At 45.6% G+C, this 15,403-nt stretch overlaps 1 protein-coding gene across 2 annotated transcripts; it reads left to right on the top strand.

Moving 5' to 3' along the window:
- Positions 1–2,949: 2,949 nt before the first annotated feature.
- lats1 (large tumor suppressor kinase 1) lies at positions 2,950–14,859 on the top strand. Of its 2 annotated transcripts, none has more exons than XM_083790027.1 (8): positions 2,950–3,115; positions 5,090–5,568; positions 6,817–6,967; positions 7,167–8,665; positions 10,483–11,065; positions 11,610–11,798; positions 12,256–12,362; positions 12,722–14,859. In XM_083790027.1, the coding sequence occupies exons 2-8, from the start codon at positions 5,215–5,217 to the stop codon at positions 13,274–13,276; spliced, it is 3,438 nt and encodes a 1,145-aa protein (XP_083646153.1). In that variant the 5' UTR covers positions 2,950–3,115; positions 5,090–5,214; the 3' UTR covers positions 13,277–14,859. The 2 variants fall into 2 exon arrangements, with proteins under 2 accessions (XP_083646153.1, XP_083646152.1); XM_083790026.1 differs by having other exon boundaries at positions 5,087–5,568.
- Positions 14,860–15,403: the final 544 nt, after the last annotated feature.

The following is a 15,403-nucleotide window of genomic DNA, read 5'->3' as shown; positions in this document are numbered from 1 at the left end:
ATTACCTGCTCAATCTGAACAATGTGAAACATGTCAGCAGGAAAAGAGCTTATCAACATATGAAGTAATTAACAGCCCACAGACCTTACTTCTCCTGTTAAGAGCTGGCACAAAAATTCCAAAAACGTTCAATTTATCCTGTCTGTACCACCAAAATGAGTATGCTTTGACCAGTATGTGTGTATTTTTCGACAGGCCACCATATGCGTCATTGTACATCCTTAAAGATCATAAATGGCATATCTGGACAAATGAATCGAATGACACAGCAGGCTATACCTTTGAGCTGATGCAAAGAACATCCACTCGACAGCACACAAAGACAGTAGTCACAAGTAGTTTCTATGTCGTGTCATACGAGAAAATAAACAGTCGAGAAATAATCAAGTTTCGTCAGGACAAACAAATGCATAAATGCACAGACAGATGCAATCAACGCACACAAGTGACACCCATTCCAAAGCTAGAGGTAACTCCTTGACCTGACTTAGCTTGCGTAGAGAAAGTGATTTCATGTCAATGCCCCAAGGCACAGCACTTTTTTGAGCGTTGATCCCAGTAGAAGGTCTGCTGCTGTGAATCTTACACCTCTCTCGCTTAGCGGAGAGTGGGGTGTGGTAGAGGACATCTCCCCGAACACGTGGGTATGTCCAGATAGTTGCCTCGCGGAGGCCTCTTTGTCCAGTGTCCATTCTGGGTCCGGAAACGGTACTTTTTGTCAGCATTGACCCCAGTAGAAGGTCTGCTGCTGTGAATTTTACACCTCTCCCGCTTAGCGGAGAGTGTGGTGTGGTAGAGGACATCTCCCCGAACGCGTGGGTATGTCCAGATAGTTGCCTCGCGGAGGCCTCTTTGTCCAGTGTCCATTCTGGGTCCGGAAACGGTACTTTTTTCAGCGTTGACCACAGTAGAAGGTCTGCTGCTGTGAATTTTACACCTCTCCCGCTTAGCGGAGAGTGGGGTGTGGTACAGGACATCTCCCCGAACGCGTGGGTATGTCCAGATAGTTGCCTCGCGGAGCCGTCTTTTGTCCAGTGTCCATTCTGGGTCCGGAAACGGTACTTTTTGTCAGCCTTGACCCCAGTAGAAGGTCTGCTGCTGTGAATTTTACACCTCTCCCGCTTAGCGGAGAGTGTGGTGTGGTAGAGGACATCTCCCCGAACGTGTGGGTATGTCCAGATAGTTGCCTCGCGGAGGCCTCTTTGTCCAGTGTCCATTCTGGGTCCGGAAACGGTACTTTTTGTCAGCATTGACCCCAGTAGAAGGTCTGCTGCTGTGAATTTTACACCTCTCCCGCTTAGCGGAGAGTGTGGTGTGGTAGAGGACATCTCCCCGAACGTGTGGGTATGTCCAGATAGTTGCCTCGCGGAGGCCTCTTTGTCCAGTGTCCATTCTGGGTCCGGAAACGGTACTTTTTTCAGCGTTGACCACAGTAGAAGGTCTGCTGCTGTGAATTTTACACCTCTCCCGCTTAGCGGAGAGTGGGGTGTGGTACAGGACATCTCCCCGAACGCGTGGGTATGTCCAGATAGTTGCCTCGCGGAGCCGTCTTTTGTCCAGTGTCCATTCTGGGTCCGGAAACGGTACTTTTTGTCAGCCTTGACCCCAGTAGAAGGTCTGCTGCTGTGAATTTTACACCTCTCCCGCTTAGCGGAGAGTGTGGTGTGGTAGAGGACATCTCCCCGAACGTGTGGGTATGTCCAGATAGTTGCCTCGCGGAGGCCTCTTTGTCCAGTGTCCATTCTGGGTCCGGAAACGGTACTTTTTGTCAGCATTGACCCCAGTAGAAGGTCTGCTGCTGTGAATTTTACACCTCTCCCGCTTAGCGGAGAGTGGGGTGTGGTACAGGACATCTCCCCGAACGCGTGGGTATGTCCAGATAGTTGCCTCGCGGAGCCGTCTTTTGTCCAGTGTCCATTCTGGGTCCGGAAACGGTACTTTTTGTCAGCCTTGACCCCAGTAGAAGGTCTGCTGCTGTGAATTTTACACCTCTCCCGCTTAGCGGAGAGTGTGGTGTGGTAGAGGACATCTCCCCGAACGTGTGGGTATGTCCAGATAGTTGCCTCGCGGAGGCCTCTTTGTCCAGTGTCCATTCTGGGTCCGGAAACGGTACTTTTTGTCAGCATTGACCCCAGTAGAAGGTCTGCTGCTGTGAATTTTACACCTCTCCCGCTTAGCGAAGAGTGTGGTGTGGTAGAGGACATCTCCCCGAACGTGTGGGTATGTCCAGATAGTTGCCTCGCGGAGGCCTCTTTGTCCAGTGTCCATTCTGGGTCCGGAAACGGTACTTTTTTCAGCGTTGACCACAGTAGAAGGTCTGCTGCTGTGAATTTTACACCTCTCCCGCTTAGCGGAGAGTGGGGTGTGGTACAGGACATCTCCCCGAACGCGTGGGTATGTCCAGATAGTTGCCTCGCGGAGCCGTCTTTTGTCCAGTGTCCATTCTGGGTCCGGAAACGGTACTTTTTGTCAGCCTTGACCCCAGTAGAAGGTCTGCTGCTGTGAATTTTACACCTCTCCCGCTTAGCGGAGAGTGGGGTGTGGTATAGGACATCTCCCCGAACGCGTGGGTATGTCCAGATAGTTGCCTTGCGGAGCCGTCTTTTGTCCAGTGTCCACTTTATAAAGTCCATGCACTCCAGTGAATAGCATTTATCCATTTAGATAACTTTATTATTATTATTATAAGGATTTAATTACTTATTCTTACACAGAAACATAATGTGTGTCTTATAGCATCATATAGCATCATTTAAATGCTTAATTTGTAGTTTTAATGTGCAAATTAAACTTTTTTTCAATACTCTAGAGGGTACTCTTATTTTGAAGAGATCGTCCACCGGAAGTCTTAAATTAGCTCACTAGATTAGCTCACTAGACGCTGCCTTGTGTGTGTTTTGTCGCTGCTGCCGTTCTTTCGTTCGTTGTACTTGTTAGACATCCTAGGAATTCAACACGGCTAGTGACTACTAGCTAGCTCGAGACTTGGAAAACCAACACATTAAAAAAAAAAAAAAAAGCACGTAATTATTCACATATTAAAGTTCGTTAAGTGCCCGTCGCTTTATACGCGGAATAAGGCAAGTGGAATGAAACGGGCCAGCTTCAACCACTGGTAAGTTGTTGATGTTTTGCGCTAACGAGCTAATTCGCAACCTGTTGTTGAATTAGCTCGTTAGCTATACTCCCTAGCTACCTACCTAGCAGCAAATGGTTTCCCTTTGATAGACACAGGCCGCGGGGCCACTGCTGCACCACTTCAGTCACTATACAAAGTAACAATAAGGATAACCACCACTTTTATGTGACTGTCTCTTCACAAACGTGACATTTACTCCGTTATGACAAATACTTTAATTTATCATGCACCATGAACCTCTCAGCGTGGAACCTAACTGTACAAACGTAGCAAAAAACGAGAGCGCTTGTTTTGTGAATCTGGTCTCAATGTTGTACATTTTTCCAAGCTGTTTTTACCTCAAAGGCATACAACATTTGAGTTACTAAATCTGTACATCCTATAGATGTAGTAGTGATGCCATTATGGCTGTTCTTTAAAGCTAAATAGGCATTACATCTTATCACTTTAGGCTATCTGTTAGCCCTACAAGCAGAACCCAATGGTACTGAAGTTTCTGACATTTTTGAGACCCAGTAGCCATGGGGTCCTATTCCACCTTCACCCTGCCACCGGGTACAAGAACATAAATAAACATAAATTCCTACGTCGTTTCTGCGCCGTTTGAGGGCTTCCATTCGTTTGAGTTATTCTGAATGTGTGAACTATAAGTACCTATAAATACTGCTGCGAATTCTCCTGTGCCGCCCGATTTGGTCGCTTTGATTCTTCTCTTCCTACCTTGTTTATTGACACCTCATTGTATCGCTTATCTGGCTAGCTAGTGGCTAGCCCTCCAAGCAGAACCCAATGCTACTGAAGTTTCTGACATTTGTTCGACCCAGTGCATTGGGTCCTGTTGCACCACTACCATGCCACCTGGTACGCAGCCATTCTTAAACATAAACAACATGTTTAGCGCCTGTCTGCGCTCTTTGACGACATTTTTTCGTGTGAGCGTTTCTGAATATGTTTAGTATAAGTACCCATACATGCCGCTGCGAATATCTCCTGTGGCGCGGAAGCCGTTAAGTATTTTTAATCTTTGTTTGACCGATTTGGTCGCTTTGATTCTTCTCTTCCTTCCTTGTTTATTGACACCTCATTGTACCGCCTATCTGGCTAGCTAGTGGCGCTATAGCTATGACAGAGCAGATCAGAGGCAGGGACGTAGCCGCACAAGCCAACCGCACACCGGGAGGCGGTACAATAAACGGTAAACAAACAAGAAGAAATAAAGCGACCAAATCGGTCAAACAAAGATTAAAAATACTTAACGGCTTCCGCGCCACAGGAGATATTCGCAGCGGGATGTATAGGTACTTAAAGTTCCCGAATTCAGAATAACTCAAGCAAAAAAAGATCGTCACACGGCGCAGATTCAATCTTAGAGAGCATTTTTACTTCCGCGTTCCGGAATTCCCATACGAAAATATAGTTATGACCAGGAACCCAACATAAAACTCATCAAAATTTCAGAAAAGCTTTATGTAGGGTCCCGAAAGGGGCTAGCTAGTGGCTATAGCTATGACAGAGCAGATCAGAGGCAGGAACGTAGGGACGCATAAGCCAACCCCGCAACGGGAGGCAGTACAATAAACGGTAAATAAACAAGGAAGGAAGAGAGGAATCAAAACTTCCAAATCGGTCAAACACAGATTAAAAATACTTAACGGCTTCCGCAGCACAGGAAAATTCTCAGCGGTGTCCGGTGTAAACTAGAGTTCACATAAACAGAATAACTCAAATGAACAGAAGCCCTCAAACGGCGCAGACACGACGTATCCGACGGCATTTATGTCTGCGTTCTGACATTTGCATACGAAAACAGTTACGCACAGGGACCCCACGGGTAGCCCGGTTCGGCACGAATCGATTGGGCTGACCCACGGGGTTCCGAGAGGGGATAGCTATCTGTGTGCCATAACAATCGTATTATTTAATTTGACATGACTTCTCTTATTTCAGTAGCATGCAAATGTGAAGTCAGATATTGTGGACGTTGAGACCACTCTCCAACCCTGGTACCCACGCAGAAAATCAGTACTGTGCACCACCCGGTTCATCACTTTGGCTGTCTACATACATGTTCTTACATGAAGAGAGGGGAGAAACCCGAAGGATACAGACAGATGAGACCCAAGACATTCCCCGCCAGCAACTACAGTGGCAACAGCCAACAAATGCTGCAGGAAATCCGGGAGAGTCTCCGCAACCTGTCTCGACCCTCCGACCCCCCTAAAGTGGATATGGGTAGTGCCGGAAAATCCCTGCCTGAAGATCTGAGGCAGCAGGGGCGCAGCAGTAACCCGAAGAACCCGTACCACAAGGCATTGCAGGAGATCCGTAAGTCCCTGATGCCCTTTGCCAATGAACCCAGCACTTCAGGCCGGACAGCCGAAGTCAATAGACAGATGCTATTGGAGCTCTTGTCTGCTGGATTTGAAGAGGTGAGACAGAAAGCACACATGCATGTATTCAAGGGGCCAGTACTGTTTTTCAGACTGTTTGTTTTCAGTCGAGACAAGTTAGGGCTTGAGCCAGCGCATTGCGCTTGCGATTGTCAAAGATAATTATTTGAAATATGAAAAGTATGCAATGTGGAATGACCAGCTTGAACTGTTGACAGCCGTTTCCTCAGTTGGCTTTTTCATGGTGCTATGTAACTGCTTTAAACTCAAACAATGTTATTGTCGCATCACAAATTAGCTTGTGTTTGTGTTTGACTTGAGGTTTTAAAAAACCTCTCTTAAAGTCTCTCTTGTAGCAAGTAACTTACATTAATTGGACAGCCAACTAGTGTTGCACGATTCTTGCTCAAATTTTGAAATGAGATCGCATAGGTGTCTGAATCTAAATCTCGATCTTTTTTCGATTAATTGTGCAGCACTAATGCCCGTGACATCATCATCATACCCGAAAGTTATGAGGAACTGCCTACTGAGTGGCAAAAAACTACTTTCTGGCCTTGACAGCCCATACATCCAAACAGAAAAGTTCTATCTGATTGCATTAAACAACGTTAAACTCACATTGCCACTCACTTTATGCATGTGCATAAAGTGGGTGAAAGAAATTATTTTGTGCTAGCTTCCTACAACTGCAGTTACATTGTTAAGAAGAAATAAAACTAAGGTAAAGGTATCTATCAACTCAGCTCAAACTTTATTTATAGAGCACATATTTCAACAACAATGTAAAACAGGAAAACAAGACAGAAAACGAAGAGAAACGGATCAATACAAGAAAACATAACAATCAAGCAGTGTCAAAGGCCACAGACGAAATCGGTCTTCAATAGGGAATTATAGGCCTCTAATGAGGGAGCAGAGCGAATATGGAGGGGTAGGTCTATGTAGTATGTATACAGTTGTTACAGCAACAGGAATGGTAATTACTTATGTAGTCAGACTGTCAGATGTACAGCAGGTGGCCGCTTCTCCTTGGCTACACATTGCCTGGCATATTGTCCTGGAGTGGACAAAATGGCCTTTAGTGTTTTAACTGATACTGATTAAGAAAGAATATAATATTTATACACTTATTAATACAAAAAGTATCACAAATAAATAGTCAGAATGTTTTGCTATTATGGCAATTACGCCTACTGTGAACCTTTCATGAGTCAATTGAAAGCATACTTGCATCTGCATTATCTTAATAGCTTCAATGATTGCCTAAATGTAACGTGTGTTCAGGAAATGGTGATCCGTGCTCTGAAGCAGACCAACAGTCGCAGTATGGAGGCAGCTATAGAGTTCATCAGTAAGATGAGCTACCAGGACCCGGTGAGGGAGCAGATGGTGGCTGCTGCGGCCCGCCCCGTCAATGCAGGCATGAAAGCACCAGGTATGTATACAGTCCCCCTGGGGACCAAGTAGTAATGTACAGCCTTCCCTGCTTTCCACAGATTTAGGAAATTGATGAACAATAAACATCAACAAAGGGAACACAACAATGTATATAACTCAAATAAGGGGGGATGAAAATTGCCTTTCAATGAGGTCATGCTTCCTAAACTATGTGGTTGCTGTGCTGTTACCTGCAGGAGGAGCCTCTCATATCCAGCAGCCTGTGCTGAGGAGACAGAGCTGGAAGGGCTCGAAAGAGTCTCTGAGCCAGAGACACGGCCCCCTCATGGTGGACGGGATGATGTATCGCTCTGACAGCCCTGGACCGCAGGGAGACCTGGCAGCACGACCCCCACCAGCCTTCCCCCAGGGTCACCCTGGCAACAGCCAGAGAGTCAACCCTCCCCTGCCTCCTCAGGTACGCAGTGTAACTCCGCCACCGAACCGAGGCACCACCCCTTCCCCGCCCACCTGGGACAGCAACCCAACCCAACCCAAGCGCTACTCCGGCAACATGGATTACCTAGTACCCCGCATCTCTCCGGTGCCCCAAGGGGCATGGCCCGAGGTGTACCCAGCCCCAGCTCCGCAAAACCAGCGTGGGATCAGCCCAGTGCCTGTGGGCCGCCAACCCATTATAATGCAGAACTCCGCCGGGAACAAGTTCACCTTTTCCTCCAGCTGGTCTCAGAATGGCTCTCCTCAGTCAGAGTACATTGCAGGGAGTAACCGACAGCCACCCCCACCATACCCAGTCAATCAGAGCAGTCGGCAGAGTCCCACCGACCAGCAGATTCAGGCCGGCGGTCCCGCCTCCTCTCCCTCGTACGTTAACGGCAGCAACCTTCCTCAGTCCATGATGGTGCCCAACCGAAACAGTCACAACCTTGACATGTACAACATTGGTTCTCCTCAGTCCTGGTCCCAAGCCCCGCTGGCCCCAGGCCAGCCACAGTCCTCTCCCAGCAACACCGCCAACCAGGACCTGTCCCCCTCATGGCAGCACAACATGCCTGTCCGCTCGAACTCCTTCAACAGCCACCAGCTCAGTAACAGGCAGGCCCATGCAGCCAGCTCCCAGCCCTCAGCCACCACTGTTACGGCCATCACCCAGGCACCCATCCTGCAGCCTGTGAAAAGCACACGCGTCCAGAAGCCAGAGCTGCACACAGCCGTTGCCCCCACGCACCCGCCATGGATGCAGCCGCCCCCGCCCGCAAATAACTACCCAGAGCCCCCATCCCCTGTTCAGCAGATCCCTGTGGCAGCGGAGGTGCCCAGCTACCAGGGTCCCCCTCCCCCTTATCCTAAGCACCTTCTCCAGCAGCCCGCTGCTGCACCCTGTCCTCCAGCCTACGACCCAGGGGTCAACAAGCATGGCGGCGGGCGCGAGGAACAGACCGACCCAGAGGAGGAGGCCAGTACTGCCAGTGGGTCCTCCTCGAACGACCGGCCAACGGATAGCCCTGAGAGTGCGGTTGCAACAGAGAAGGAGAGGAAGCAGATCACCACGTCCCCCGTTCCTGTGCGGCGCAACAACAAGAAAGACGAGGAGCGGAGAGGGGAGTCGCCCCGGTTACCGCTGTACTCCCCGCAGGCGTTCAAGTTCTTCATGGAGCAGCATGTGGAGAACATCCTGAAGAACCACCAGATGCGCATCCGCCGGCGGAAACAGCTGGAGAGCGAGATGCAGCGGGTGAGAGATTGCTAGTCACATTACATCATGTAATTACCTGTGAAAGGAGGGATACTGAATAATGTTCCTATATTTATCTATCACGTAGCCAGATGATCAGAGATCTCTGCGTACTGAATATGTCTGACATCTACAGTACATTTTATCTAGGGTTAGAATTTGATACTGGGTGGAAACCATTCGGAAATGTAAAAAATAACTGCACTGCAGAACCAATGCCAACTAGACTTTAGAGTCTTCATATTGGGTCGGTGATATGATTTGTTTCCAATGGAGTAGCCTTAGGAGGTTTTCCCCAGATGTATCAGTAAGTGGAAATCTACGATGCTCTAAAACAATTAGCCATGGTTTGGGTTATATATTTATTATTTTCATTGTTACCAATTTATTAATTTAAATCAGGAGTCACATTTAGTTGTGCAATGTCTGGTAAAGTATTGGCCAACTAAAATTGAAATATAATTTAATTCCTTGTCTGTCTGCAGTTACAGTATAGTATACTCTCTAGTGAAGATGTTATTTCTTTAATCTCTGATAGTACTTTTCACACTCTTGAACTCCATTTTTTCCTCTTAGCTGTTCCTTCTTTTTCTTTTTCTTCTTGCTGTCACTAACAGCTGACATAGAAGGTAAAGGTATCTCTGCTTCCCTGTCCTCTTGAATGCACAAACATGTATTGTATACATCATTGAGCCATATATGGTGGTGTTCTTGTGAAGCTGATTGATATAAATTAACCACATTAAATGTAGGGTAAGTGATATGTCTTTGTTAAAATAATTATATTAAATATCTATATTCTGACAGTCCTCAATTGATATAGTGTTTGTTCAGTAACGTTGCTCTCACCAGGCCCAGGACCTGCAACGGGTCCTGGGCCTGGTGAGAGCAGGAGTGGATCTAGTGAAAAATTATAACGGTATTAAAGTTTAAGCTGATACATGGGTACTCTCTCCTGATTGTCTGAAAAATTGCAACCGTCCTGTAAATATATTTTCTTAATTTACTAAAGAGGTGGAGGGAATGGGGTGACCTCTATTTCTGAACATGCACTATTATAGCATTAGCAATGATTACTATCAGAATATAGTTCTTTAACCTTAACCTTTTAACTATGAAAAATTGAAAACCGCATGTTGACCACAGAGGTCAGAGATGCATGTCACATCATGTTCATCCACCACGTATTGTGACGTTCTGTTATTCGCTCTGTCAGAAATAACAAAATGGGTTTGATAGCGTGTGATAATTTAATAATGTTTGGTTGTTGGTCCTCAGGTTATCCTCACTGCATTTTGCACAAGATGTTTTGTTTCGTTTTAATCTAACCATGATTTGTCATACTTTTATCTATTGAGATAGAGAGAGAGAAGAATTTTGTGTTAATTCAAGAATTTGTCACTGTCGGGCAGAAACCTTGTATGTCCTTTTCAGAAAATGGGGTAAAAAAAGAACCCATTTCAATGTAGCTAATAGCTATTATTTAGTCAAGCTCTTGTTTACTTTATACTTTACAGACTTAACCACTTTTAACCAGGTCATGTTATTGTTTTATTATAAGCTACCATTTTCTAAATCTTAAGAAAATAAGCTACAAGTTCACAACGCGTTGAGAGCTTGTAGATTGAGTAAGTTTGCCGTTTTCACATGACACAAGTATGAAATGGGGCGGGGCATTAATTTGAAAATGTTTTTGAAATAATTATGAAAAAACATAAAGATATTAATTCAATATGGAGCTACAAGGTTTCTGTCCGTCAGCAAAAAAGTGCTCTTCCTGTGGAGAAATGTGAATTTCTCTCCTGTCCGTCCCGCAGGTGGGGTTGTCGCTAGACGCCCAGGAGCAGATGCGCATGATGCTGAGTCAGAAGGAGTCCAACTACATCCGGCTGAAGCGCGCCAAGATGGACAAGTCCATGTTCAAACGGATCAAGACGTTGGGCATTGGTGCCTTCGGCGAGGTCTGCCTGGCCAGGAAGGAGGACACGGGCGCACTGTACGCCATGAAAACGCTGCGGAAAAAGGACGTCCTGCTGAGAAACCAGGTGGCCCACGTCAAGGCGGAGAGGGACATCCTGGCGGAGGCGGACAACGAGTGGGTGGTGCGGCTCTACTATTCCTTCCAGGACAAGGACAACCTGTACTTTGTCATGGACTATATCCCTGGCGGGGACATGATGAGCCTGCTGATAAGGCTGGGCATCTTCAAAGAGGAGCTGGCCCAGTTCTACATCGCTGAGCTCTCCTGTGCCGTGGAGAGTGTCCACAAGATGGGTTTCATCCATCGGGATATCAAGCCAGACAACATCCTCATAGACCGAGACGGACACATCAAACTCACCGACTTTGGCCTCTGCACTGGCTTCCGCTGGACGCACGACTCTAAGTACTACCAGAGCGGTTAGTACTGACCTCTGTTCCAGTGCTTTAGCAACCCTGTTGTATTGTATTTAACTTTGTTGTAGTTTACATTGTTCACCCAATGTAATACCTACCTCAATTAACTGCAAGGGTTTCTTCAGAGGTATTACGTGGTTGAACTATTAGGCCCCAGTGTGAAGCATAATGAAATTAATGATCATAACTATTCCATTCCATCTATCCGAAGGGAATGGATAGAAAACATATGGTACATTTTCACATGCTTGTTTCCATCGCAATTAGCTGGGCCACTTGACTTGCCTCTAAGACTACACTACACCACTTAATCTGAAGAACTATGTCTGCACACAGCTCAGGATCCATTTACTGCTATTTAATTTAGCAAAGTAGTAAATCTACAGATGGATCACAGCAGCACACAGTGAAGTGCTGAATGTATTTATGGAAGTTGATAGTCCTGCACCAAATATCGCCAAACAAATGAGCGCACAGCTGCTGTACATGGAAATAAAAGAAAATATGATCAAGGCTGATCTCTTTTCTGTGTGATCGTTCCCTGCAGGAGACCATGTCCGACAGGACAGCATGGACTTCAGCAAGGAGTGGGAAGGAGTGGGAGACGCAGACTGTCGCTGTGCAGACAGACTCAAGCCTCTTGAGAGGAGAAAGGCCAGGCAGCACCAGCGCTGCCTGGCCCACTCACTGGTGGGGACTCCCAACTACATAGCCCCAGAGGTGCTGCTTCGGACAGGTACAGCAGCAAATATACTGCCACCGTTCCACATTTTGGTCGTAACTTTTAACAACGGCTTCTCATCCTTAAGTTAAACTGAAATGGTTTGTACCTGCACTTGCAGCACTTGTTGACCTCTTGGCTATCTATTTTGGGCATGTCATTGACTCGTTATAGGCAAAATCTTTCCAAATGTTTTCACAAATAGCAGATCTTGCCTCCTGTAAATAATTGAATATGCAAGATGTAAGAGTCAATTGTTTATTGTTATGGTGTATAACTGTATATACTGTATAACAACATAACATGCACTTTTTAAGTGGTTAAGATTAATCATTGAGAGTTAAAAACTTCACTCTGTTTTGCTACAGAACTGATCCAAAACTGTAATTCCAAATACTGTGGTTTGATATATTAATTGTTCCCTCTCTTCTGTAAAAGGAATTTAAAAAGCACCATCCTTTCTATTGTCTAGGATACACCCAGCTCTGTGACTGGTGGAGTGTCGGTGTCATCTTGTATGAGATGGTTGTCGGGCAGCCTCCGTTCTTAGCAACCACGCCCCTCGAAACCCAGCTGAAGGTGTGTTAAATACCAGTACTTCTTGTACTGCTCAACAACCATACATTACTTTATTAACTTTTTTGGTTTATTTGGACAGGACAGAGTGTATTAATGAACATTACATAAAAATGTAGCGTAAATACAGCGGATTTAGCAGAGATGCTAATTTCCATCCTTAGTCCCCAGACATTGAACACTAAACAAAACTGACATAACAAGACATGAGAGGACAGCATACAAAAACACAGTAAAAAGAGAAAATAAGAGTTGAGAGAAATAAGAAGTGAACAGTAGCATGATTGTGCTGTTGAACCTACATTGATTTCACACATGTTCTATTCCATGACATGACGCTGTCTGCCGTTTCTCCCCACCAGGTGATCAATTGGCAGAGTTCACTTCACATCCCCCCGCAGGCCAAGCTGAGCCCGGAGGCGTCTGACCTCATAGTCAAACTGTGCCGTGGCCCAGAGGACCGCTTGGGCAAGGACGGTGCAGACGATATCAAGGCCCAGCCGTTCTTCAGGGCCATAGACTTCTCCAACGACCTGCGGCAACAGCCAGCACCGTACATCCCCACCATCGCCCACTGCACGGACACGTCCAACTTCGACCCCGTGGACCCGGACAAGCTGTGGAGCAGTGACAGCGAGGGCAACCACAACGACACGCTCGCCCAGTGGTTCCGCAACGGCGAGCACCCTGAGCATGCCTTCTATGAGTTCACGTTCCGGAGATTCTTTGACGACAACGGCCATCCATACAATAGCCCCAAGCCCATTGAGTACGAGGGCTACGGTGCCGACGAGACTGATGACACCCCCGTGCAGGAGGATGACGAGGGTGAGCAGGAGGAAGATGAGGAGGAGGAGGAGGAGGGAAGCGGCAGTAGTTCTGCAGCAGGCCAGGGCCGGGACCTGGTGTATGTCTAACTCCCCCATCTCTACGTGAAGATAGGGCCAACCAAGGAGATAACTGCCTGGTCTCTGTCAAGAGGGGCATGCACGTGCGAGTGAATGAGTGAGTTTGTGAGTGCAGGGGCCGTTGTTTGCATTGGTACGGCATTTGAAACGTAGCACATAGGAATGTACCTGTGGAAAAACGGGACGCTACAGTACATCGAAGGCTTTCGTGACACATGAACAGACTGCTCTGAAACACTACAAAAACTCTCTCCACTACTAGTGGGGTATTAGTGGGATGTACAGGGTAAGCATTATTTTGTGCCGTCAGAACAGGCGATGGGAAATCAAAAGATTATCAGGGTGCTCTCTCTTTGACTATGTTTCCTGCAACCCCCCTAAAGCCTTAATTTATTTAAGTTGTAACTGGTGATACTTAGTTTGACATGCTGTCTGGGCATGGGGACTTGACTGTGCTTTTACCCGGAGATCGTCTCTAATTTATATTTTAAGAAGTCTATTGAAATGGGGATTTTTAGTGCTGTGACTTGTAGAATTTTGCAGGGACAAATAACCTTATTCATTGCTGTGCCTTTTGATCCTTTGCAGTCTTTCACCAAATATTAAAGGGGTAATCATCTGAATGGCCTAAAAAATAATAGATTTAGTTGATTTTGAGGTACCGGTAGTTTTCTTTTTCTTCTTAATTTATACCTAAAAATGTATTTATAAATTATGTTGTACACATTCCATGTAAATATTTTTGCTGTACCTTTTCAGCTAGTTGATTTTTCTCTTTAGGGCAGGCCCTCTTCTGTGTTGACTGCCTCTGTCGTCTTATTCTTTCCGCTCGGGTATGGGGAGGTGGGGGAAATTATCATGTGCTTATAGCCACCCTACTCAAAATGCCTTGTGTTGTACATCTACCTATGTACAAAGGTGTGTACAGTTGGAATCAACAACCTAGTGTCTCCTGAGTTAAAAGTGCTCTTTTAAAATTCACATCGACATCCCTCAACTTCGTTCTAATCTAGCTGCTCAAACACCAAATAGGTGGGTCTCAAAGCCTTTTTGTTTTTTCTTTACTCTTGGGACCCACATTCTCAAATCTTTATTTCATTGGCTACTAATTACCGGTACTCTTATTCAAGCACATGATATTTCCTTTTGTTCCCTTTATTGGCCACCACTCACTCATGCTGCCTGCATAGGTTTTTTGTTGCACGTGCCTTATACTTCCATGTTTTTAGGAACATACATTTTACCATAAAACCTAGGTACTCCAGTGGGGGCATAAGTTTGCATTTATATCTTTACACAAAGCAGCACTTGACCATGTGTATGAGCTTAGCGGTATGGCAGACAAACCAACTCTTGAAGTTCTGTATTGAAAAACGGGATTACTTCAGAGGGCACACTTTTGATATCCCATGTCATTATGTATTGGATCCCTTTGTGTTTAGGAAAAAACTCTGAATGTAGTTGCAAAAAATATGACCACTGGCATCTCTGCACTGTAATCATGTAAAGGTGAGAATTTTATTTTTTTCTGTACACTTGTGCTTTTGGAGGTTGAGTACAGGGAAGAGGGTGAGAATAAAGAATATAATGAAGTGTTTGTTTTGCTTTTGTAATTTTAAGGTAAAGACCTGTTATTGATTCACTAATTGGAGCACCGGGCTGGGGGTTCATTAACCAATAGATGCTCGTTGCAGACCTTCACTCAGAATGTTGTTGCTGTAGGGCAGAACATATCCACAACCGTTAAGTAACACTACCTTGTTTCAATGTATGCAATGTCTTGGAAGCTCTGAATACTTTTCAGTGGTTAGTGTTTATAAAATCCAGACTAACCACTTTCTGGTGTCCCTATTGAGCATGTCATAGGCAAAATATAAAAAACAAGATCTACAAGCTCAAAACATGTAATTTGTTCTGTTGTGACCTTGTTTTTGCGCAATACTGTAACTCATGGCATTCATTTAAGAAAAACGCAGCCTGACGCTGATGATATAGCCTACAGCATTACACCCAAATGCACCTTTTCATGAAAGGCTTAGTTAGAAACTGGTTACTATGTGAAAAATAAAGTGTTGTATAAATTACAACTCACTAAGTTAAACATGTGAAACATTTTAAATTTGTTACCAATGTTAT

Source organism: Protomyctophum parallelum (genome assembly GCF_964188405.1).
Source record: "Protomyctophum parallelum genome assembly, chromosome: 19".
NCBI lineage: Eukaryota > Metazoa > Chordata > Actinopteri > Myctophiformes > Myctophidae > Protomyctophum > Protomyctophum parallelum.
This window is presented reverse-complemented; position numbering and strand designations above follow the sequence as displayed.